Raw genomic sequence first — 23,442 nt, 5'->3', positions numbered from 1 at the left:
GGCACAAGATCAAACTATTGCCCGAAAGATGGCAAATTATTGATAGCAACAGTCAATACTCTGATTAATATTATATGTTATCTCATTGTTATTAATAAATATATGAAAAAGAATCTTTAATAAATGAAAAGTAGCTTTTATCATATTTTTGCAAGTTCCTAAATTTAACTTTTTATAAATTCCTAAATTTAATATATATTAAATTAATAATTTAATAAATATAAAGAAAAAATAACAGCGCAAGTTATCGTAAATAAGTTTACTCGTTATTTAAGTAAGTACTCCGTTACATTTAACATATAACTTAAAAACAATTCGAGCCACTGCATTTCAAATTACACTGATCTTATTAAAACATTAACTCCACATTTTTTCAAGGATGAATAATCATTAAATAGCTTTTGCGTTGGCAGCAAGGCTGAGGCAAAGGTAAATATTGGCTGATTGCGTAACGCTGAATCAACTGTTAAATAACTTGTGATACGTGTTATTAAGTCATCGGATAACAGATCGCAAGCCAATTAAATTCGGCGTTACGTGTTACAGATACAGCATACAAATTATCATTTGCTGTCTGTGACAGATACAGCATCGACGGCCGCATCTTCTGTAACGACCTGTAGGCAAGGAAACTCGACTAATGTAGAGCGGAATGCGACAGCACTGGCTTCTCTCATTCACCAGCACGTCATCCACTGCAGCGGGTCGGACCGCAAACCTTACCTGATGGTCTGCTTCATGCATGGTGTGCTCCGTTTCAGTCCGTTTTCAGTCTTGCGCGTGACGCTGGGGACGCGCGTGCGTTGGGAGGTTATTTTGTACGTTCGTTCGTGCTTGCGCGAAAACTTAATTGTGAGTCATCAAAAATGCGTGTTGTGAGCGATGATTCACGCGCGTGACCCAGGCGCTTAGTTTACGAGTAATTAACTCTTATCGAATAAAATTACGAGTCGAACGGTTAGCAACCGTCGGCCAAACCGGCCGTCCCGTTCCCTGGGTTGGCCAACGTGTGCGCGGTGAAACGTGTATCTGTAAGGTGTAAGCGGGGACGTGTAATCGCTAAGTGGCCGCGGCGGTAGCTCGAGCTGCCGAGGGAGACCCCGGTCGCGATGATGCTCCGCTACGCGCTTGTCGACGTCACGATGGTGAGCTGAGGTGACACACGGGCAATGGCGAAAATCGCGAGAGTGTCCGACTCGACGGTGCCCATAGTCCTGGTGTGCGAGCATTGCACCAACCAGACGTTCAAGCAGATACAAGACTTCGTTAGGTGGGTCCATCTGTCCAACGGCTGTCAGTCACGGTGCTCGGCTTCGTGCGAGCATCGCACCATTTCTGTTCAAAATTAATAATTCGTTAACAATTCAACGTTAATGAACGATCCTCGATGACGGCTAATCGCGGCACGTACGAAAAACGAAAAACTGATATTTGCATGTCAGTTTTGAGTACCTCGCTTCAAGATATCTGTCGGTTTAATTAGCGTAATATCGTTAACAATATGTAACGGTGCCCATTGTTCTGCAGTTATTCTTGAACTTGCACGGTTCTGCAATTTGTCCCAGGCACTTGAGGGATCAGCACTGTTCCCGGGAAGGTGGCTCCTTTGTGTGTCTCTATGGCTATAATGGGGTGTGCACCAGTCTTCCTGTGGAAGGTGTTTCTGACAAGGATTATGTAGCACACGCCAGCAAGCACGCAGCGATGCAACAGCAACGAAAGAGCAACGGTCAGTTATCAGAGGCCGGCTCATCGTGGACGGTGTACTCTGCTGCACAAAATCTACCTGCTGTCCTGAACGACCCGTTCAAGGGAAAGCAAAGTAATTTCTTAACTCGTACTTGGGGAGATGGATTCGTGGAAAAGGTGGATATACCAAAGAGCCCGTATCTTCCTGAGATCACGATGCAGCATTTTGAAATGTATCTGAAAAAGATTGCAAGGGTAACCATCTGTTTCTATAATGAATATTATCTTTTTATAATTTTTTATAAATATTTGCTGCAAACAATATTCTATATTTTATGCATTTTATTTTTTAGAGATATCGCAAACATTCGCGTATGAACTCAAACGTAAACAGGCCAACAACGTCGAATGAACTGCTTCAAAATTTTCCAAATCTCAGGAAAAAATCATTAGGTAAGATTCCTTAATATTTTATGTGTACATAGAGAACAGCCTAGAAAACATCAAAATAAATAATAAAAATATTGATTATTAATATTATGAAATAAATATAAAAATAAGCTTTCTATTGTAAATTAAAATCTTATTTCTTATGTGCGTTTATTCTCTAAAAATAAACAAGTAAAATAAAAAATTGTAATAGCCAATCATGTTCTTTATTTTCGTTATAAATTTAGTTAAAAGTCACTTATATGCCCATATATTCAAAGATTATAACTAGCTATTAAATACAACATAATTTTTCTCTCATTAAGAAACTAACATGTATTTTTACTCCAGATCGACTACAATTTGATTTAGCTAGTATTCCAAAGATCTTCTTAGTGCCGAATTTGGATCTTTCGCAAAAAGATAATTTTGACGCTGTGTTTCCGTTTGCGAAAGATGGTTTATTAACCGAAGAATGTAACATTGTTTTACACGTGAAGCAAATGCAAGAGAAGGTATGACTGTAAATGTAAGAAACAGACGGATAAATAATGCTAGTAACTCGTTGCATTACATTCTCTGCGCATTTTCAACAATCGCTATTAAGTTATATAATACATACTTTATAACAGCTGAGTCACTACTTGGACGTTGTGGAAGTTCGAATAGCGGAGCAAGTCGCGTCCAAATCGCAAGCCTTCTTTCATGCAATGACATCTCATGACGTGCTCATGGAACAGCTCACGCAAACCATCACGGTTCTAAAAGCTCTCAGGAAAAATATTCATCAAGTCGATCAGCATCTAGTCAAAAATTCTCTAGAAATTTTACGGTAAGTATTTAGCGCGCGTGTAAATTATAACATCTATTTTAAAGATTAAACGAACATAACAAAAATGATAAAAGTCATAGAAACACAAAATCAATAATACTAAATTGCTTTTTCTGTCCAAGCTTGGAGCGTGCTAGGTCTAACAGATTATTGGTCCAAGAAAAACTAAAACTTATGGCAACCGTACATCAAAGTCAACCCATGATACAACTATTGCTATCTACGCCTGACTACGTTGCGGCATTAGATCTTATTTCTACGACGCAGGAGATTCTCTTGCAAGAATTAAATGGAATACATAGTTTTAGGTGAGCGTCGAAAGATACTTGGGAAAGATTTTATTTTCTGCTTCATGTATGACATCTGCACGATCGATTGTTTTCAACAAAAAGTTAATGAATCCTTAAAGTTCGTACGTTGATCGCGCGCGCTTATTTTTTGTTATTTAGACATTTAAGTTCTCAGTTAACTGAGATGGAGAAACTCGTGGACAAGATGCTGTCGACCGAGTTCCAAAGATACGCGACGGCGGATCTCAATAGGCCGTTGGGTGGCGAGAACACCGTGCTGGATGGCGTAAGTACACGCACGCAATTTCACATCGCACCGCATCCGTAGTTCGTAGCAAACAAACGTACATCTCTTCCCAGTGAGATCATTTGTACATCCTCAACGAACAGGATAAACTGGTTTCCATCATATCTGGTCTACTGCGTCAAAAACATTTTCAATTTGTGGACACGTACAAGGAGGAGGCTGTGACCACGATAAGAGCCTTAACTAAGCAACGTGTGATTGAGGCTCTGGCAGCGAGCGACTGTTGTAGCGATCAACAAGCGGCAGCTCTCGAAATAGGGGGTCTCTCTCTGACGGAAAGATTAACGTTGTTGCATAATACAATACAGTCCTTCATGTATCTTTTATTACGAGTGAAGGTATGTCATCCTGAAAGGCTCATATCATACATTCTATCTTCATTATAATTTCCTATTAATTTTAATAATTAATTTTTATAAGATCGTACTAAACGTTTTTTTCTTTCTCTACGGAACCTCCAATATATCGATATTCCCGGTATATAATATTGAATTAATTTTATTAGGCAGTTCATGATGTGATGACGGACACTGCAGACTTATCAGCGGGACGTTTATGCGACGGCTCGTATGACGAATCGATACCTGATCGATTACTGACGCAAGAGGAGCACTCGCGAGTGATCACCAAACTCGGCGACATGATTACGTCTGTTTGTGACTATTGCCACGAACGTGTGGGGAATCTGCTTTCGGCGGGGACAAACGAGAAGGATAAATTTCACAGCGACAGGGATAAGATCATCGCGGATGCTCCGCAGAACAAACTGGAAGAGAAGGAGAATCAAACGTGGAACGACAAGAGCTCTTGGTTGAGCGAGAGAGCAACGACCGCTCAAGTTTGCCAGTTGGCCAATATGGTCGAAGAATTCACACACGCTTGTGAGAAGCTCTGCAGCAAACAGTGTACCGCTCTACGATCGGCATTTAAGGTAATTATTTATTTATGCAAATTATATTATTCGTACGAAATCGATTTCTTGATTATCAAATAGATCGATTCTTGCGAGTCCATGATTCGTTTTTTTTTTTATAAAGGCACAAGCGAGCAAATTTGTACTGCGTTTCCATAACGAACGCAAGACGAAGCTGACGCTGCTGTTGGAATCCGAAAGATGGAAACAAGCTGACGTGCCGCTGGAATTTCAGTCGCTAGTAACATATGTATACGAGAAAAAGAGTTTTCCGACCAAGGTACTGACACGCGAGGGCGACACGAAGAGTGAGAGTGTAGATAATTTTATTATGGTGGGCGATGAGAAGTTTGCTGTCGTCGGGACTGCCCTGATGCTCATACAGATGATACACGAGTACTGCAGGTAAAGATAGATTAGAAGGAAATTCCAGTCGCCACGTTTGCGCAATGCATCATTTGAGTCTCTTTTTAGAACGAGTAACGAACTAGTTGCCTTGTCTGGAACCATAGGAAGACAATTAGCCGAGCTGTTAAGACATTACAATTCTCGATGTTGTCAACTAGTCCTGGGTGCGGGCGCAATGCAAGTTGCGGGCTTGAAGACCATTACAAGCACGATCCTTGTCCTGGCGGCGCGAAGTCTTAAGCTTATATTGTGGTTTATGCCATTTGTTAAGGCACACTTCCAAGGTAATTCGACATCGTAATTCAATATAGCGGGTTTATATGAAATAAATGAGCATTAGAAACTTTGCACTTGACGCTTTGCGTTTACTTAAATTAAATGCAACATTCAACTTAAACTTAACTCAGTTAAATTAAAAAAAAAGAGAATTAAATAGATATAATTATAATATAATTATAATTCGTTCAATATGTAGCGCTTACGGAACAGAATCCCAATCGGGGACTCGTTGGCATATCTGGTATGAGCGGCGGAGTGGCTTTGTTGGATAGTGTCGAGAGGGACATTCGCGCGCACGTGCGTGAGATCGAGGGGAAAATTCTCACTATCGTAGACAATTTGCTAGGCGGACAAATATCCAAGTGGACAGCGAGACCACCGGTGCCATCCAAATCTTTTCGAAATATCTCTAGGTAAGTGTCGCGAGAATCATCGTGTGTGATTGCCCGGTTCGTCGGACTATTTAAAATGTGTTCTGCCGATTACAGTTACCTAATGAAACTTCACGAAGCCGTCTCCGCAATTTTGCCTACCGTCGAGGTGCAGTCCCTTTACCGTACGGTAAACTCGTCATTCAAGGAGAAGCTTAGGGAGCAGCTGGTTAAAATGAACATAGTGAACAACGGTGGCCCGCAGCACGGTGTGGTCACGTCGGAGCTTACGTTTTATCTCGAAGCCTTAAGGAAATTAAAAGTCCTGCCGAGCGAAGAGTTAAACGACAATTGGATGAGCGACATATGGACTAGATAACATGCAGAGCGCGTGATATACTGCATTATAGAAGCAATGAAGCATTATAGAAAGAGGTGACTAATCTGTACATTCGTCTTCCTTTGTATCGCTCTAAAACATGAGACATACATTTTTTTTGTATTCATGTTCATCGATCGCTCGATGGACTGGATGAAAGAAACGGTACATGAATTTATGATTTTTGAATATTCGGAAAAAGTACGTTAAAAGTGCAAATGATTAATGATATAGTTATTGTGATACATGCGCTAGCAAATTGCGATATATATTGGCAGTTTGACGTAACGATAACAGCAATTACGATGTTTCTACAGAGAAAACGATATCGAATATTAAAAGAATTTCCAATTAGCTAATTTCGTGGGAATTCCAACCGCGCTAATTACATCACGTTATTCTGTATTTAAAAACAAATATTAGATAATTTTGCGGATATATTGGATGACTATTTTTACCGGTCATAGTGTTCAAGAAAAAAATTTCTATCGTGTATATGTGTGTGTGTGTATACACACACACACTGTCGTAGAGATATATTCGTAGGAATTATAGAAATGTTATTTTTTTGGAATGAGTGCGAATGCAGAGAATAACACCATTCGTTTACTTACGATTTGACATTGCCCTTTGCAAGAATTTCGATGTAACACGGTATTGTAGCAGGACCAAACATATTAGCGTATTAGAGTTTTTTGTATGATACTTTAGTATGAGCTTGTATATTTTCCGATGTTATATTTTGCTTTTATATAATGAGAATTTCGAGTTAGAAATTGAATCGAGTTGAATTTTGTGGAGACGATGCAATATATATATATATAAATTAAAAAGGATAAATGCGATTTTGTTGATTATTACGTGTCTGTTATGTAAATCGATATTTGATCATGATCAATACATTGCGTATGAAAGAAGGAGAGAATAAATTTAGCAATGTCTGCTCCGTACCCAGAAAGTTTTATAACGAAAATATATTTATTGCTTGCTATAAATTCTTTAGAGAAAATTCATAATCTTTATAATTGGCGATAATGTAATTCTTGTGTAATTGATAATTTATCATATACATATATATGAGCAATGCGTTCGTAATCTCGTGGGAAACCTTTCTAATATTCTAAAAGCTGTACACTCTTTTTTGCGTGTATTAATTTAAAAAATGTTTTATTGCGGAGGTTGTGCCGTGTAATTTCATTCCTGACTTCATCTAGTCCAAGTTGTATATAATGTATGCGAGGAGGAGAATACGCTGAAAAGTATAATCGACTTAATTCATAAATAAACTTGTGAACTTAGAGTGTTATGCGTCATGATCCGGCAGAGACACGTTGTAATGCTCTGGAAACGTGTTTCGCACGTCATGTTTCGTATGAAAAATGTCGAAACTAAATGAAAACCTTCAGAGCGGATCACCGTATAAGATATCCTCGTGGATTTCTTTATCAAGACTGATGATCTCTCGTTGGATCATCGCATAGGAAAGTGAACATAGAAAATCGTGTAGAAGAGATACGATTAATATAATTTAGATTATACCTTTTTGCGCGTAATGTATTGTGAACACGAAAAATTAGTGACACCGCAGCTGGGAGAGGATAACATATTATTTATTTAAATAAACGTTCTATGATGCCTATTAAACTTTATAATTCAAGACTGGACATTGACAGAGTATAACAATAGAAATTAATTATTTATCAACCGTATTTCTCGAGATCAGCTAGATCGAAGACTGTGCTCTATTGCACTACACTGTACATTAAAAAGTGTCACATATATTGCATATTGTTCATTCGATAATAATTTACATAGATTTCTATGCAGGAATAGCTTGAATGGGGAAGTCGTTCGTTCGTTGCCCTAGTAACGAAGTGTAAAACATAACCTGAAGAAACGTAGAATTGCGCGAATACACCTACAGTTCTCAGTATCAATCCTCGTCATTGTTCCAAAAGACAATGTCTGCAGAAGATCGGTGAATAATTTATTATACATTATTACTATTGATTCGTCAGTTTTTTTGTAAAGGAAACATGTACCATTGATAATATACGCTATTAAATGATTATATCAAAATCATTAATGCAGAGTGATCTTTATGGAAATATTTTCTACCGTTTGTGTGAAACGATCGATCTTGTCATGATAATTGATAAACGAGTTATTCGAGAATAAAATATATACTTTAATCTTTTAATAAATACACAACGCGATACAGAAGTCGTTATTAATCTTATTTGTGTTCACTGCGATATCTATTATTATATATTCTTAACATAGCAAAATTAGCTACTGCAAAATTAACTTTATAGTGACGAGTCTATGCGAGAAACTGCATTACGGCTCGCTATAGAAGAAGAGAAGAAGCGAAAGACTGACGCAAATGATACTCACGAGCGTTCCATTATCATTCTTGGTAGTAAAGGAGTTGTAAGTGATGAAATTAGGAGCATACGGCGTTATCGTGACGTACTTTGCATTTCCTGCTGCGTTTCTAGGGCAAGACAACAATGGTGTATCGATTTCTCGAAAAAGACGAAAAGCCGAAACCGACTATAGCGATGGATTATTCATTTGGTCGCAAAACCGTGAAAAGCTTAGTAAGTAGGCATTGTGCGTCAGAATTGATTTGTTCATTAGAACAAACAAACGAACGTTCACAGAGAGAAATCCAGTTTCTTTGTTGGGAAAGCGCGAACACTACTGTGCTCGCTAAGTTTTACAAAATAAGTTTATTTATACGAAGAGAAATTACTTGGCAATAATTGTAATGTTTATAGTAATTTAATCGAAATCTTGTATAATAATATTCCGATTACGTTATGCTTCATATCATAATAATTAATGTAATGTCTCTGTTACTTTCATCAAAACTTTCGTTAACTTTCACTGACCGAACGTTGAGTCGGATTTCTGAATAACATGCTACTGCAGGTGAAAAATATAGTGCACGTGTATGAAGTGGGTCACTTGGCCTCTTCTTTGGTATCTGTCGCGATGACAGGATCTACTTTAACACATTCCCCTCATCATACTGCGTTATTGATGATGCTGGATTTATCGCGGCCGGAAGAATTGTGGGCTTCCTTTGAAGAGATTATGTCAGCGATACGAAACGGCTTGAAAATGAGTTATGACTCTGATACAATTGAAGAATTACGGGAAAGAAGGAAAGCAGACAGGAAAAAAGAATTGGAACGTGGGGTTGATCCGTTTCCCATGAAAATATGTATTATAGGTGGACGATATGACGAATTCAAGGTATTTTTAATTTATTTCTTGATACTAGGTTTTTTAGTGTTTTATAATAATACATATAATATAGTATATAAGTTATATACATATAAAATAGAAGTTATGTATTTTTTCTGCATCTCAAAATGACGAATATAAAATCGAAAAATGGTGATTGTTTTAATTTCGAAATAGCAATTGCTGTATAATAATATTAAATACTAGTATGTTTGATTTCCAATAAAATTATAGTATAAACTTTTTATTTATTGCTTTTGTATTTTAAAAGGAAAAAATCTATTTCGAGATTATATATTTTTTCTACATTAATTTTTGCAATAGGAATTTGAGGAAAGTAAGAAGGAGTTTATTGGCAAGATACTGAGGGCGATAGCTCACAATTTGGATGCAAGTCTTTATTATTATTCCTCTAAAGATAAAGTTCTCGTGCGACGACTCAAAGATTTGTTATCTTACTTTGGATTTGGTTCTCCAATTATGTAAGTTTCCAATTACGAAACTTTGCGAATACAATATAATTTATAAAAACTTAACAATTTTATTTTCCTATTTTATACATTATATCTATAATAAAAAATCTATAATAAAAATATATCTATAATAGAAAATTGCATTCTAATAAATTTTGAATTTTTTTGTTGAATAAAAAATATAAGAGAGGAGAAGTACGTGGATTATGAGAAGCCATTAATGATACCGGCGGGCATGGATTCCTTCGGACGAATCGATTTGCAATTCCCCCAAATGAAATCGTCGGCAATTTTAGACACTATCAAACAGATCTACGTCTCTCGTATACCGCAACTATCGAAAAACGACGAAGGCACTTTGGAAGACCCCAGCAACGATCCTAACTTTAACGAGCCCATTATCGACAGGTTGAGAGTGCAGCGAGAAGAAGTACGTATCGATATCAACTGTATTTGTTTAATTAGCGTAAAACAAATTTGGAATAATGACTTTCATTTAATTCAGAAGAATAGAGAAATATTAAATTTAAACGTTGTTGATATTTGAAGCTAAATAAATCCTTTCTTGTCAGGAGATCAGTGTGTTGCTGAACGATATGATGGAGGGTCGTATGCCGAAAATTCCTGTGCCAGATCCATTTTAAAGAATATATCTCTTACTTTAGCATCTGTTACATTTGTATAAATGATAAATAAAGATATTTTATTTATAAGACAAATTTAGCTGTTGGTTATGAAATATTCAGAATAAAGATGTCATTCACACACAAATATCTTGATGGCGCGGTAGTTTTTGTAAGAAACATAACACGACAAAAGAGTGACAAGACTAAACGTTTTCTCTTTTCTTGTCCTTCTGTTGTCATGTTAAAACTGTCATTTTTGTACAATCAATTTAGAGAATAAGAGAAACATCACTAACTCTTTTTGAGAGCAAGATAAACTGATAAGAAAAGAATAATATCTTACTCAACAGTGAGAGTATACATTGAGTTAACTGTTGATGCGGATTTTTAAGCAACTTTTGTTTAAAAAATCCAAAAAGTATGGATTGTCCGATTAATTTTCTATTATTTTACTTCTAGAACACATGTTAAGTTAATGTCTGCATGTTAATTAAGTGCAATTTATTGTTTGAGTTAGTTTTCAGAATTAACACTATTACGTAAATCGAATGTTTAACTTTGTAATCTATTATGTTAGTTGGTGCGATAGTCGATAAAATGCGGCGCTAGCAGTTATGTATGAAATAAGAGAAAAACAAAGAGAATTAGCCTCTTTTACGAAATACACTATTACTATTAAGACATTATTTTTCATCATTTCCGAGTTTTCCTTTCCCAACACGTCCTGGATATAAGCAACACCTAGAATAAAGTCACCCACTCCTATAATTCATAAGCTAAATGATTTTAAAGCTGTTTCACAAAAAAAAATTTCCGCTTGCCAGATGAAAGCAATTTTCCGATGTCAACTAAATGTTATTTCAGAAATTCCTCTCGCAAGGCAGTCGAGGCATTTTTTTTGCAAGATGGGGCATCCGGGGAACCAGTTCCGTTCCTGTTTTGCGTGCTCTCCTTTCTTCGTAGCGGCCTGAAAATCCAATATCTCTTTCTCTCGAACGCCACAACCACAGAGAGCGTGATAGGGGGGAATAAATACGCTCCCACCCCCGTACCCCCGGCGTATGACGTTCTCGCTGATAAGAGACGTCGCGCTCGCGCGCGCCCGCCGTGAATGGAGGCGCATGCGTGTCCGCTCCGGTCGCCTCTGATACGCGCAGAGTCCGAGCGTTTACGAAAACGGGGCTCCGTCACTGTGGGGGGGTCTCGGCCGCGAAGAGTCTCTCTCTCGCTTCCTCGCCGCCGTTTCCTCAGTGAAAATGCCGCCGCGATAGAGAGCCGCGCGTGCCGTGTGCTCTCCTCGGGCTCTCGTCGCGCCCCCCCGTGACAAGGAGTCGGCCGTCTTATCGAAGGGATCCTTGGCGAGACGGGCTCTTCGATCCCCCGATTTCGCTCGCGATCCGAGCTCTCTCAGCCGCTGTTCCTTTCTTTTTCCCTGTGTTCCGTTCCTTCTTCCTTCTTCGTGCGTCTGATTTCTCTCTCGCTCTCTTCTGCTCCGCTCTTCTCCCCGTGGCCCTTATCACCGCCTCCCTACCCCTCCCTTTATTACGCGCGCGGTGCGTATCGGCGAGCGCACGGTTTTGACAGGCCGCGCGAGTGCCACGGGACGGATCGGGTGTCTCTTTCGCGCCCGATCGCGGATTTTGGAGCGCCGCTTCCGGGGAACCGCGCGCTTTGACAGCGCACAGGTGAGTCGCGGGAGGGACGAGGTTCTCAACAACGACGCCGATCTACCGGGGGTTCGATAGAAGGGGGCGACCGGTGTCGGTACCGATGGTTCCCGCGTCGGTCTCGCGCGGAAATCGGTGCCGCGCCGGTCGCGCGCGCACGTATTCGAGCGACCCATTTACCACCTACGACGTGTGTACCGCGATCGTCGTCGAACATGTAGCATCCTGCCGTCCCAGCGCGGCGCGCTGCCCGCTACCCCGTTATCGATTCCGGTGTGTGAACGCGCCCTCCGCGGACAGGCATATCCCGCCGTCTGGTCTTTCTCGCCACCCGCGCGAGTCTTGAATCTCGCGTGCGTGCGCTCTAGTGCCGAATCGATCATCGATGACGTCTACGCGCGCGTGCAACGCGAGATTTACGCGTCGCGCTCCGGCCACGCGCTCTCCGCGGATGCCCGGCCGATTGCGCTCCCGCGAGGGAATATATCGAATGGCATTCCCCTTCGATCAAAGAGCTAATGGAGAATTTCACTGTTGCTGTAATCCTATGAAGTCCTAATCTTCGCTTCAGGATTGAAGTTTCAGGCAGTGTCTCTTTTAGATGCCTCGGAGTGCTTCCCAAAATGGCAATATGATTTTCGTATTAATACCGGCCTATTATCGGCCTTGCCTTCCTCAATTGGATGACGTTGATGTCGTAGCATGAAAAGTTTAAAGCAGATAGCGCGTAATCGATGAGATATATATACCGAAAGAGGGAGAGAGGGGGAAACATTATTTTAACCAAATTAAGGTTCCAGAAATTATCTCTTCAGAAAGCTTTTACTGACAATGACGTGAATATTAATAATGAAAGCGCCAGAGCTTTATTATTGGTTGAGAGATTCATTATGCATCTCCTGTGCTACGCGCACATCCAGATTAAATAGTGAGTCTCTAAACACGTGTCGTGTACCACAGTGCGTCGCCATCCCAGTTAAATCAAACTCGTTGCGCACAACATGTCGCATTCTTAATTTTCAAGTTTTCTTGCTGACACCTCTATTGATCGTACCGCTCGATTGAGTTCTGGGAACGTACTCGCGTGGAGGTGGACCTTTATAAATTCAAGAATTTTCGATCTACTTCCGTTTCTTTAAGCGTGCCGTTATCAATATCTCAGGAAAGCTAAATTACGCAGATCACGGTATCGTGATAACGTTTAATGGTCGGTATCAGGAGATACCATCTGTCACCTTCGTAATGCTCACGTTTATCTGTGGTATGATTGTGTTTTCTCGCGAGCTCGCTTTATTGTCTGCCAACATTCTCATTCGTTCGATTGAGAAATTCGCGAAACTGTTTCGGCGAGACTTGTCTCTCGGCCTTCGCGGCCATTTCTGCAACTGTACAATCTCGGCGTGATAATCGTCGTTTCCGGTAACGGGCCGGTTTCGTGACAGTGTGCGTGCGTATACGTGTGTCTACGGCGGCATGAAAATATAACTGTGCCTCGACCATAAGCAGACGAACATGCGAACGTGCTAAGATCATGTAGCACCGGATATTGCGTGTCTATACTTGTGCGCTACAATTTCGGACGTAGGGCTAAACCGCCTCTTCATGGTCACGCATTCTCCTCGCGCTTCATCGTTTCTTTTATCTCACGTTGTGATACACGCCGGTTACTTTCATTAATTATTTCGGCCAACGCACCTTGTTGATTGATTCATGGAACTGTTTCAAATACAAAGCGGTCCCTAAAAAGGTAACGAGCGAATCGTAAGCAGCGACTTGAAAATGGTACAATGCGAGGTCCATGTAAGGTAGCACGAGTAAAGCAGCATGGTTAAATAATCTAATCAAATATTAAATCGTCTAATTAATTTAGTTTCGCTGAAGAGTGTTATGATGTAGGAATAGACACTGGGCTGCATCAACAATCTGGGTTAACTAATTCTGGAGTGACAGTTCGCTACCCCTATTATGGATTTAATGCTACATGCTGGAGGGAAATGATGTTAACTAAAATTAGCGCTAACGGGTTGATTCGATAAAGTAATTCGTAAGTGTCTGGAAGAACTGGAACCGCTTATTTTTATGTTACATATATTTGTTTCATCATGGTTTATTTTGCACTAATGCGCAAATGTCGACTTGCAAACATTGCAATCTCCGAAAAAACGCGTTTGCTTTGTTTTACATACAATGCTCTCATTATGCATTTCATTATTATTAATAATTTGGTACTTTGTTATATTTGTGATATTTTTATGTCGTTATCTGCCTTAAAGTCATCCGCAAGGTACAAATTAACAAATTGTTTAGACAGATAATTGCGCGATCACTATCGCCAAATAGTGGAATACTATTTTAAGCATGAGAATCGGTGCTAACTCGATTCTACGTCGTGCGTCATTCGGGGAACACGAAGGCATATAGTTTTGTGCAGTTCATAGGCCGAGGTCGTCCTTAATGCCGCACTCTCCGCATAGTTCTCGATTAACCTTTCCAATTCAGCGGCGACTGATCCCGACGAAACCAGATTCAGGAATTGTTCGCCAGAATAGCGATGGTATCGCTCGTGCGTCTACTTTTCGTAGACCCGTTCTTCAACCTGTCCTTCTCTGCTTATTCCTTGCTCATTATTGCGCAAACTGCTCTGATATATCTTGAGTCTCCACGGTTCTTCAATCGGTATCTCTCCTCGCGGCCTTCCCACTTTGTAATTTTCCTTCTTCGTATTTATCCACGCGGTTTTTACTCAGCCGCAAAACTTTGCAGTCTTGTCGACCTTGATCTCATCGGATGGCTCCGCGTGTCGCCCGATATACTTTTAATTCCTATCTGCGAAAGAGCGCGTGCTGGCGAGCTCACTTCCCCAAGTGAGCTCGCCTTTCTTTCAGACAGAGATATTTTAGAACGTGTCTTAACTGCTTTCATCTGCATCTCTTTCACTTTCTGAATCCATGAATCGGACAACATTAAAATTGCTTCTATTCCTCGGATAAGTTTGAATAAATATCGTTATTTAGTGAACAAAGCACCGTTTTTTGCCGTCAATTTAAGTAATCTTTCCATTGCGTAAACTTAGAAAATACGAGCGATCTTAAGATGCGCATTGTTCGACGGACCAGTCAAGACGAATTCAATCGAATCGCTCTTCGCGACTGCGTATCCTTGTCCTTTTTTTACAGACAGTGAAGAACCCCGGCGAATTTGATTTCGCGACGAAGATTATTTCATCGTGACGTCACGTCGCCCGTACACGTACATATCGCCGCGGCGGGGATCGTTTCGGCTCTCTTGTAGACTATCGATCGCAGGTAGAACCGCGCGCTGGTGTGACGATGAGCGTGCAACCGCATTCGTGCGGGCGACGAAGTCAACAAATGCGAGATTGCACATGGAAGGCAGGGATAGACGAGGGGGCATATGGATACGTACCTGTCGGGACCAGGCCACCAGGTCGCACGCCAATGCGGTATTTGCCTGGACATCGGTTCTTTTGAAGTGCTGCGATTATTAGCCCTTTCCAAGTAATAACACTGCGCGCCAGTCTAACGTGGAAAGGTTTCCCGGCCTTTCCAACTCGATCAAGGTGAAATAGTTCGCGAGATAAAAGGGAAAATTAATTTTACTGCGTTACAACAACGTGTATATTGCGTAGAACGGCCGATATGTACATATACACGTAAAACAAAAACAAGTTATTCTGGATATTGCATAATGAAATAGTTTTATTGCGAAATCTTGAACTGTCTTGAAGTGACTCACGTCTGTCATTAACTTACTAAACATTTAAAAAATATTGGCCTATATTCAGAAGTGGTACAATCCATGATTCTGCCTAATCATTGAATTCTTTGCCATGTCATTATCGAATTTTAGCAGTGATAAAACAAATTTTTTAATTGTTGCAATTATTAACTTAAGATATCAAGAATGGCCCATGTTCAGAACGCTTTTACAACGATAAAAACGCCTTCAATGTAGTTTCAACCGATCAGGTGGTTTTTCAGCTACTTTTAGAGGCGCTTTTATCGTTGTAAATGCGTTTTGAATATTCTCAATATCTTAAGTTACAACCCAATAATAGATAGCAATACCTCGGAGGATATAAGTAACCGATTCTGCAAAATTTACCACAAAATCTTCTGATGGAACAAAAGTTGAATATCTTGTACAGCCATCTGACTTGCAACACTTTCATTGGATTTAATGCGCTTGTTACGTGCACCTACCGAGAAATTATGTATTATATTTGCATGCATCTCGAGATAGAGAGTTCGCGTGCGCCTTCGTCTGAAACGGAGTCTCGCCGTGTCATTAAGCAAGATGTCCTCCTACGCATTGAGGAAAGGTGTGCATTAATTCTCGGCGGTCGCGGCGCACGGCGAGCGAAAGGAAGGTAGTGGCAGCATTACGAAAGGAAGGTTCTTCGAACCTGACCGAAGATGGTAGCAAGGAAGGGCGTTATCTACCGCTGCGTTTGCAAGTTAACAGGCGCGCTACTCGCGACGCTGTTTCGCCCAAGGTTGGCGTTTTATCGTGATAGCATTCGCACACATTTCTTCTGATTAAACACTGCGGATTTTCTTGTCTGTCAATATCGTTGTGGTATCTAACAACGGCCAACGATTATTCGATAAAGTTTCTAGAACGTTCTAATAGGGTATAAAGGATACAGATCATAGCGATATTGATCAATGAGAAATTATAGAACGTTATCGTATTATATGTAGAACGTGTAAAGACATTACTAACTCCATGTTGATTTATATATGAATGTCCATTTATATATAAATTTGCGTCTGCGACGTTTATGACTTTCTCGATACTACTTTTTTTTTATATGATGATATCATGAGATTATCGTACAGTGAAGATTTTTTTATTTAATATTCGTGCGAGCTTATAAATGCGTTTTTATACCAGAAATTACATTACTAGTTTTCTATTCTTTTAATACCAATATCGATTATTTAAATGTGTGTCTACATATAGATTAACAGCGTTTTTACGTAGTCAAAGGCACGTTCCGGCACGTGGCGACCGGTACAATTATGTTCCATAACGAAGCAAACGCTCGTTACCCCATGAACAATTAGTTCATTGTCCTAGGCGAGAGCCGAAGAGCGTGAAGCGTGGCCCTTGAAGGGCTCAGCACGCCTGCCGCTCTTTCAAAGAAACGTAGTTGTGAGTTTGTAATTTTCACCAGGATTCAATCGTAGAATTAAATCGGCGAAATTGGATTTGTTTAAACTTAGCAACAGGTTTTCCTTATAAATATTTGACAAATTTTATGTTATGCTAGCTCTGTAATATTTTTTTACGCTTATATCGATTTTTTGAAGACTGTAAATTCAAGAGGATAGCAAATATCGAGAAGACTGCAAAAAGTTTTTGACGGGTAAATGTTATTTTTAAGTGACCGATTCGTTTATAACGATTCTTTGTACAAGCATTGCAGTATCACAAAATTATAAAATTGCTTTAGGTGTAATTTATTATAAAATACACCGGATAAGATATATGTAAATATTAAAATAGTTGAACATTTTGGATGTTATCACAGTGATAAGATAAGATATAGTGTTAAGATGATCTATTATAAGATAATTGGATAAAAACAAGATTATCTTGAAGAATATTTTAAATATCTGCACGTGATACTTCCACGTCTCTCTGTGATTGTGATTACTAGTACGTCTCGGATTACTGGCGCGACACTCGATGGACGCTATTAGCTTCACCGACGATAGAGCACGTACAAAATAAAAGTGTCTCGACAGTATGAAAGGAAATCTTTGAATGAAATAGAGCATGATGGCGGCTGATACGTAGTGGCACTTTACGATGTTCCGTATGAAATCCTTTATGCTTGGCTGGAGCCCTTCCTTGGTATCTAAGGTTTAAATTTAACAGAACACTCCCTTTTGCGTCCATCCAATCCGAGTCCAAGTATTATCAGTTAATGATCGAGGAATTTTGAGTTCGATAGCTGTCATTATTATCCACTTTGACAATTATGATTGGCATTATTACACGTTGTTTTGTTAATAATTTTAAAAAGTAAAATATTTTAAATTACGCTAGCAATTAAATTATTGACAATAATTTTATCAAGATTGAAAAATATGTAATTTGTCGGAATCATTATCTTGTCTTGCAAGTGATAATCTATATTCTATCGTTAAAATTATTTGGAGAAGTCTACATCGTTCGAACTGAATAAGTATATGTTTGTTTTATAATTTGATTAAAAACATGTGTGTATTTATGTGATACTTTTATAATTGCGAGAAACTATCTTTGATTGCATTACATAATTAAAATTGATTTTTTCAATATAGAACGTCTTGTCGCTTATATCTTATTCAGTAACTTCATTATCGTTCCGTTATCTTGTGAGGTTTTCTGTGCCACGTGGAGAGACTGTTTGGAGATGATACATTAAGATTTCGGCGTATTATCTGTGTTTGTATTGGAAAACTGACCTAAAACCCGACTGTAATTGCATCAGCTTAATTTACAGAAGGAACACACTAACAGCTATTATTTAACCGAAAGAAATAATAAATGTTTCCCGTAAATGCAGTTCGAACGCGAATGGACTGCTACATATTCTTCAATTAGCTAAATTAAATGCAACGTATATTTCTTTTGTTATTGACAGTAATCATCCCTCGCACCAAAAAAAAACTGCGGTTTATTTCAGCTGACTTGACTTTTTCTTAAGCGCCGATCGTGCAGTCGCTTATCTCCACACTTGCAGTCTCGATATGATAAATGCACGACACAAGACGTAATATACTTCTCATTCCTGCAGACTCTCTCCCTCGCCCTCCCTGTCCGAAGGGGGTGCACGGACCGTGCGCGAACGTGCGATAAATTTCGAGCAACGTTGGATATCAGAGCGAACGCGTCGCGAAGCTACGTGATACCTTACACATGGCTCCATTTATTTTGCGGTCGCGCTTCCTACACTACTGCGGCAAAAGATACTCGCGTGTTCAGTGCATCGCAGTACAGGCGACCCGCGGTATCAGCATCTCGACTTGGATTTCAGTCGTTGGTGGTGCTCGAAACGCGAGATTCGATCGTTCTTTCGACAATGCGGCGAAGCGGCGCACGGAAACAGACAGATACGTATCTAAGAGCGGAACTAACAGGACTGCCGCTAGCGGTAGTTTTCTAGCTGACGTTTATGACGAACAGCAAAGCGATCAACGCAACGCGGTTGCCGGGAAAATGTGGTCTGTGATCGACCAGGAAACTATGTATACGTGCGACATCGCGAACAATGTTCGCACGCTCGCAATTTTTGACCGGCTTCGTTATCATTTTCACGGAGGGGTGGATGCAGTACACCCTTTGTCACCCGAGTTTCGCGGGTAAATAATACGGGCTTCTCTAGTACTCGTGTACTCGTGTACAACGAACAACCACGAACGACGTACAATGTATGTACGTCGCTCACTTGTACGTTTACGTAACGAGAGGCGTTCTCGCGTTGCCGTCTAATCGTAAGAGCGTGACGGAAACCAAGCTACGTGGGTGATCGTCCGCCCTCTCTTCCTCCGCTTCCTGAGTAGCCCCGGACATTTCGCGCACCAGGTTCATCGAATCGCCGATAAATCAATATCGTGCACGGACTGATGCACCGAACACGTAATGCGAAATGCTGACACTTTCGTTTTAACACGGTAAACACTTTCCTTCGAAGCTTCGCAAAATTTCGCGGAACATTTCATCATGAGGGTTTTCTTTTACCATGCGGATAAATTAACACGTATCTTAGCATATGGTATTTGACGTAGCTTGTCTCTGCATATTTTGGGAGTTGGAATTAAATCGGTTAAAGTTCGCTATATCTCTACAGGAAAGAATATAAATTCATAAGAACACTGATATCGTTAATTGACGTAATTGAAGAATAATGTTCGAACATGATGGATCGTGAGAGAAAACTGAATAAAAGTGAATATAATGGAAAATGATAAAAATGTTTGATGACAATGTTAGGAGAAGAGAAAATATTTTATTTCTGGAACTGTTCATTAAATTCATGTATAAAAGAGAGAGAGAGAGAGAGAGAGAGAGAGAAAGAGAGAGAGAGAGAGAGAGAGAGAGAGAAAAAGAAGTACTTTGACAATAATTACCCGAGTTCAAAATAATTCCGAAGAATGGTTAAATATAAATAATTAAATATAAAAATAAAACTGCAAAGCTTCCGCGGAAAAAACGAACACGGATGCGCATTGATACATGAACATCTAAAATATATTAAAAGTATTATATAGAGTATGTAGAAAAGCGAATCAGCGACACTTACACTTTACTTTAATCCACAATATCGTTTTGGTGATATTGTGAATCAGTGTTTTCCACCACAGAATTGTTGTGCACATTAGCACGAGTGTATATATAAATAATACATTGCATCATATGATACGATGGGCGTTGCAACTTTGCGAAGCGTCTTCATCCGTGAATTTATGGCACAAGAAGGAAGTCGGTGCACTCGAAGCGCGATTCTTGGCACGCGCATTGCAGCTTGCGAGAAAGAGTGAAACGTGCGTCACCTTTATGACGAATGACGTTTGACGAATGTGATGCAAAAGTGTTTCGTGAAACACTGACCTTGTTGGCTCCCGATCGGGTATTACGCAAATGCGTCGTCTCTACCGGGTGTTACATGGTAATGGCGCGTGCGCGAAGGCACGAGGCCAAACTGAATAATAAATAATGAAGTTACTTTTGTTGCACTCTTTGACTTGAATGTCTATGCAAATCTATTGTGGCAAAAGTCAAGGCCGCACATATATTTGCCGAAATCGCATAATTCTACCGGGCGATTTACGCTTCGTTACTTTCGTTAAGCTCGAGCGAGTACTTGCGGATTATCGCAAGGCTGCTTCGTTTCCTTTCTTACATAATATCCTGATGTATAATATCATGATGTATCTTAATTAATCCGACGTATAAACTTATATTACTGTTTTATTTGCATATCGAAAATCGCGTACTTCTGAAGGTGATGTGCTTGACAATGGGGTCTTTCGGTCTAAAAAATGGATTTCGACATGTACGATATACAACTTTTATGTTTTATAATTACCAAGTATATTATTTTATTACGTGTATAATATACTCTAATACCACTTAGAATTTCTTTTATTATTATATATTTTTATTGAAATAGTTGATCCTAAATACTCTTCGTTCAACAGAAAATAATGCGCTCGTTACTATGAGGAAAGCAACGCTGTACATATCGCACAGCGGGAAATACATTTCCTGCATAAAATCGAAATCCGAAAACTTCCTTCCAGATCTTTCCCATTTCCCAATACACTCTTCTTCGTTTTACGAAGGTCGCAGGAAACCAATAGACACCCGAGCAAAATTGCGATAGCTGAGATTACTACAGCCGCCGCTTTTGCCATCGCGGTACTGTCTGGTAACTCGAGAAGCTTTCTCGAAAGAACTCAACCCTATTGTCTCAGAACGTCGATAAAGCATCTGTAAACAGTTATATTTTATATAATATTATTTACATCGGCATCATTTGATGTCAGAATATTCTTGCATTAATATAATAGGCATAATAATATACTTTGCATTATTATATCTATCTGTACTAATATCAGCTAATGAGAATCTAATATGCTAAATGAGCGATTCTGCTGTGTGAAACATGATTCTAATTTTTATTGGAGATGACTAAACTTGTTGAAAATTTGTTGCACTCGTTAAAGTAAGAATAAGTTCATATAACAAGATGTAAGAAGAAAGCAGTATCTTGCTCTCTACTTGAGGGGTATGACGCAAACAAACTCTTCAGTTAGTATAAAAAGATCATGGGTCCATAAATATTTACGATACAACAAGCGCGTTACGTTTGCGTTGGTCTCATCGTTTTCTCCTGCGTCGCAGCTTTCAACTCTGCTTATTTATTTATCTAGTGCAATTAAAACAGCTATGAAGACTGGTATGCGCACGCGAGCTGGTAGAGGTATATTTCCTGGAGAGAGAAAGAGAGAGAGAGAGGGATAGAATTCGTTGTCTGTTAAACCGCGTGATGTGAACTTTGAATAAACCGTTTATCGTTCACATTTTATAGGAATTGAATGCGCGAGAATACAACGAGAGAAAATAATCTCTTCCAAGTTTCAAGAATTCGCAAGGAGAAACGCTGCAACATTTTGCGTCACTGTAAATGTTAGTTTGCCAACGGAGAATATTACAAAAAAGAAAACGGAAAATTTGCTCAAATACATGATGTTATATCCTTTTTATAGATTTTTGGTTATATCTTTTTGAACACGCAAATTGAAGAATAGAAATAAAATTGTATTATTTTTTCTTCTGACGATTTTTAGTGATTTTTAAATATTTTATAAAAATAGTTTACAAAAACTGTAAATTATTCTGTCCAGACTAAGCCGAATAAAAAGTATTTTTTATTAAATTATTAAATTTTGTCAAATTACTTTACAGTACGTATTTTAGAGTAGTCTTGCTGATTATGAAAAGTATAATTATTATATAATTTACTTTATAATTCGCCGCATTTTGGTTTAACTATATAGTTTGTCCCAAGTCCACTAGGAGTCTCTGTATTGCATATATACGTCTTCTGTCGATCCTTTATATGAAAACTCACATACATTCATCTTCACACACACGTACTTGTTATATTTTACATACAAAAGTCATCGTTGCTATGCAGTTTCTTTGATTATTTCAATGTGTGATGTTAATGTATCGATTCGCAACCGCTAGAGGACTATTCGCGAAATTGTTTCTCGTATGCAAAAATTGACTACGGACACAATTAAAGCTGAGCCTCGGGCGAATTTCACTATAACTTACTTGGCGCGGAGGATACCGTGATCAAGAAGGCGGTTCCTCCTGGGCGAGGCCTCGCCATTGCACCTCGGTGAGGCTGACCCTTGCGAATACTCCTAACGTGAGTATGTCGAGCGCATAATTTTTGGTAGTCGGGATCTGCGTACGCGCTGTCCCGGATACTCGAAGCCAAAAGATAATAGAGAGGAGAAATCCTCCTTTAAAAAATATATTATTTATCTAACTCAATTTTATAATATTATTATTTGTATGTTTTTATTATTCGCTGCTATTCTTATTATTCGCTAATAAAAACATTAAACTGAGAAAAAAGATTATATTCGTGTTACATAGTTTATATTTGTTATGAGATAAACGCACAAGTATGTGTCTTTAGGGAATCAGGATGAGTGAATCTATAGGGAATTTAAAAGCAAAATTAGATATTTTTTGCGTATGTTGTGGATTGGATTATTATTCAGTCCAGCGCGCTATGACGCTATAAATTTCATGGGTAATTTCTTGAAAAACAGCCCTGTTTAAATTTAATGTGCGTATAAATAATGCGGACTACTCTGATGACGATAAGTCGTGATGTATTTTACGCCAACGTTTTTCTAACGCGATTTATGACAAAATTTCTGGCAGATAAGATCGATGTAACAATGGGAGGGAACAAAAAGCGTGA

The 23,442-nt window shown here is 39.2% G+C and overlaps 3 protein-coding genes and 1 non-coding gene across 4 annotated transcripts in view; all 4 read left to right on the top strand.

Moving 5' to 3' along the window:
- The first annotated feature begins 442 nt into the window (after positions 1-442).
- LOC105281800 (vacuolar protein sorting-associated protein 54) lies at positions 443-7,536 on the top strand. The gene is made up of 13 exons (XM_011343299.3): positions 443-1,270; positions 1,566-1,944; positions 2,043-2,142; positions 2,470-2,633; positions 2,751-2,950; positions 3,073-3,258; positions 3,400-3,526; positions 3,631-3,885; positions 4,053-4,478; positions 4,585-4,865; positions 4,935-5,152; positions 5,344-5,560; positions 5,636-7,536. The coding sequence occupies exons 1-13, from the start codon at positions 1,170-1,172 to the stop codon at positions 5,895-5,897; spliced, it is 2,916 nt and encodes a 971-aa protein (XP_011341601.1). The 5' UTR covers positions 443-1,169; the 3' UTR covers positions 5,898-7,536.
- A 253-nt stretch (positions 7,537-7,789) lies between these two features.
- Positions 7,790-10,344, top strand: LOC105281814 (cytoplasmic dynein 2 light intermediate chain 1). Its single transcript, XM_026967861.1, has 7 exons — positions 7,790-7,875; positions 8,213-8,330; positions 8,399-8,500; positions 8,835-9,161; positions 9,477-9,634; positions 9,812-10,055; positions 10,198-10,344. Exons 1-7 carry the CDS (start codon positions 7,859-7,861, stop codon positions 10,267-10,269), a joined length of 1,038 nt encoding a protein of 345 aa, XP_026823662.1. The 5' UTR covers positions 7,790-7,858; the 3' UTR covers positions 10,270-10,344.
- A 1,129-nt stretch (positions 10,345-11,473) lies between these two features.
- Positions 11,474-23,442, top strand: part of LOC105281796 (protein numb) — a 50,221-nt gene continuing 38,252 nt past the window's right edge. Inside the window, exon 1 of the mRNA XM_020032416.2 lies at positions 11,474-11,936. The gene's annotated coding sequence lies outside the window, so the exon portion shown is untranslated. The remainder of the gene's footprint in view (positions 11,937-23,442) is intronic.
- LOC113561529 lies at positions 22,771-22,934 on the top strand. The gene has a single exon (XR_003406245.1). It is a non-coding gene; the product is annotated as a U1 spliceosomal RNA (small nuclear RNA).

This window comes from Ooceraea biroi, chromosome 2 (assembly GCF_003672135.1).
Source record: "Ooceraea biroi isolate clonal line C1 chromosome 2, Obir_v5.4, whole genome shotgun sequence".
NCBI lineage: Eukaryota > Metazoa > Arthropoda > Insecta > Hymenoptera > Formicidae > Ooceraea > Ooceraea biroi.
This window is presented reverse-complemented; position numbering and strand designations above follow the sequence as displayed.

Bases quoted from the DNA above. Each gene is read 5' to 3' on its own strand.
- LOC105281800 (XM_011343299.3), top strand. From the start codon at position 1,170: ATGGCGAAAATCGCGAGAGTGTCCGACTCGACGGTGCCCATAGTCCTG. The intron at 2,951-3,072 runs GTAAGTATTTAG...TTTCTGTCCAAG, and splicing joins AATTCTCTAGAAATTTTACG to CTTGGAGCGTGCTAGGTCTA. The intron at 3,527-3,630 runs GTAAGTACACGC...CTCAACGAACAG, and splicing joins AGAACACCGTGCTGGATGGC to GATAAACTGGTTTCCATCAT.
- LOC105281814 (XM_026967861.1), top strand. The intron at 8,501-8,834 runs GTAAGTAGGCAT...ATGCTACTGCAG, and splicing joins GCAAAACCGTGAAAAGCTTA to GTGAAAAATATAGTGCACGT. The intron at 10,056-10,197 runs GTACGTATCGAT...CTTTCTTGTCAG, and splicing joins TGAGAGTGCAGCGAGAAGAA to GAGATCAGTGTGTTGCTGAA.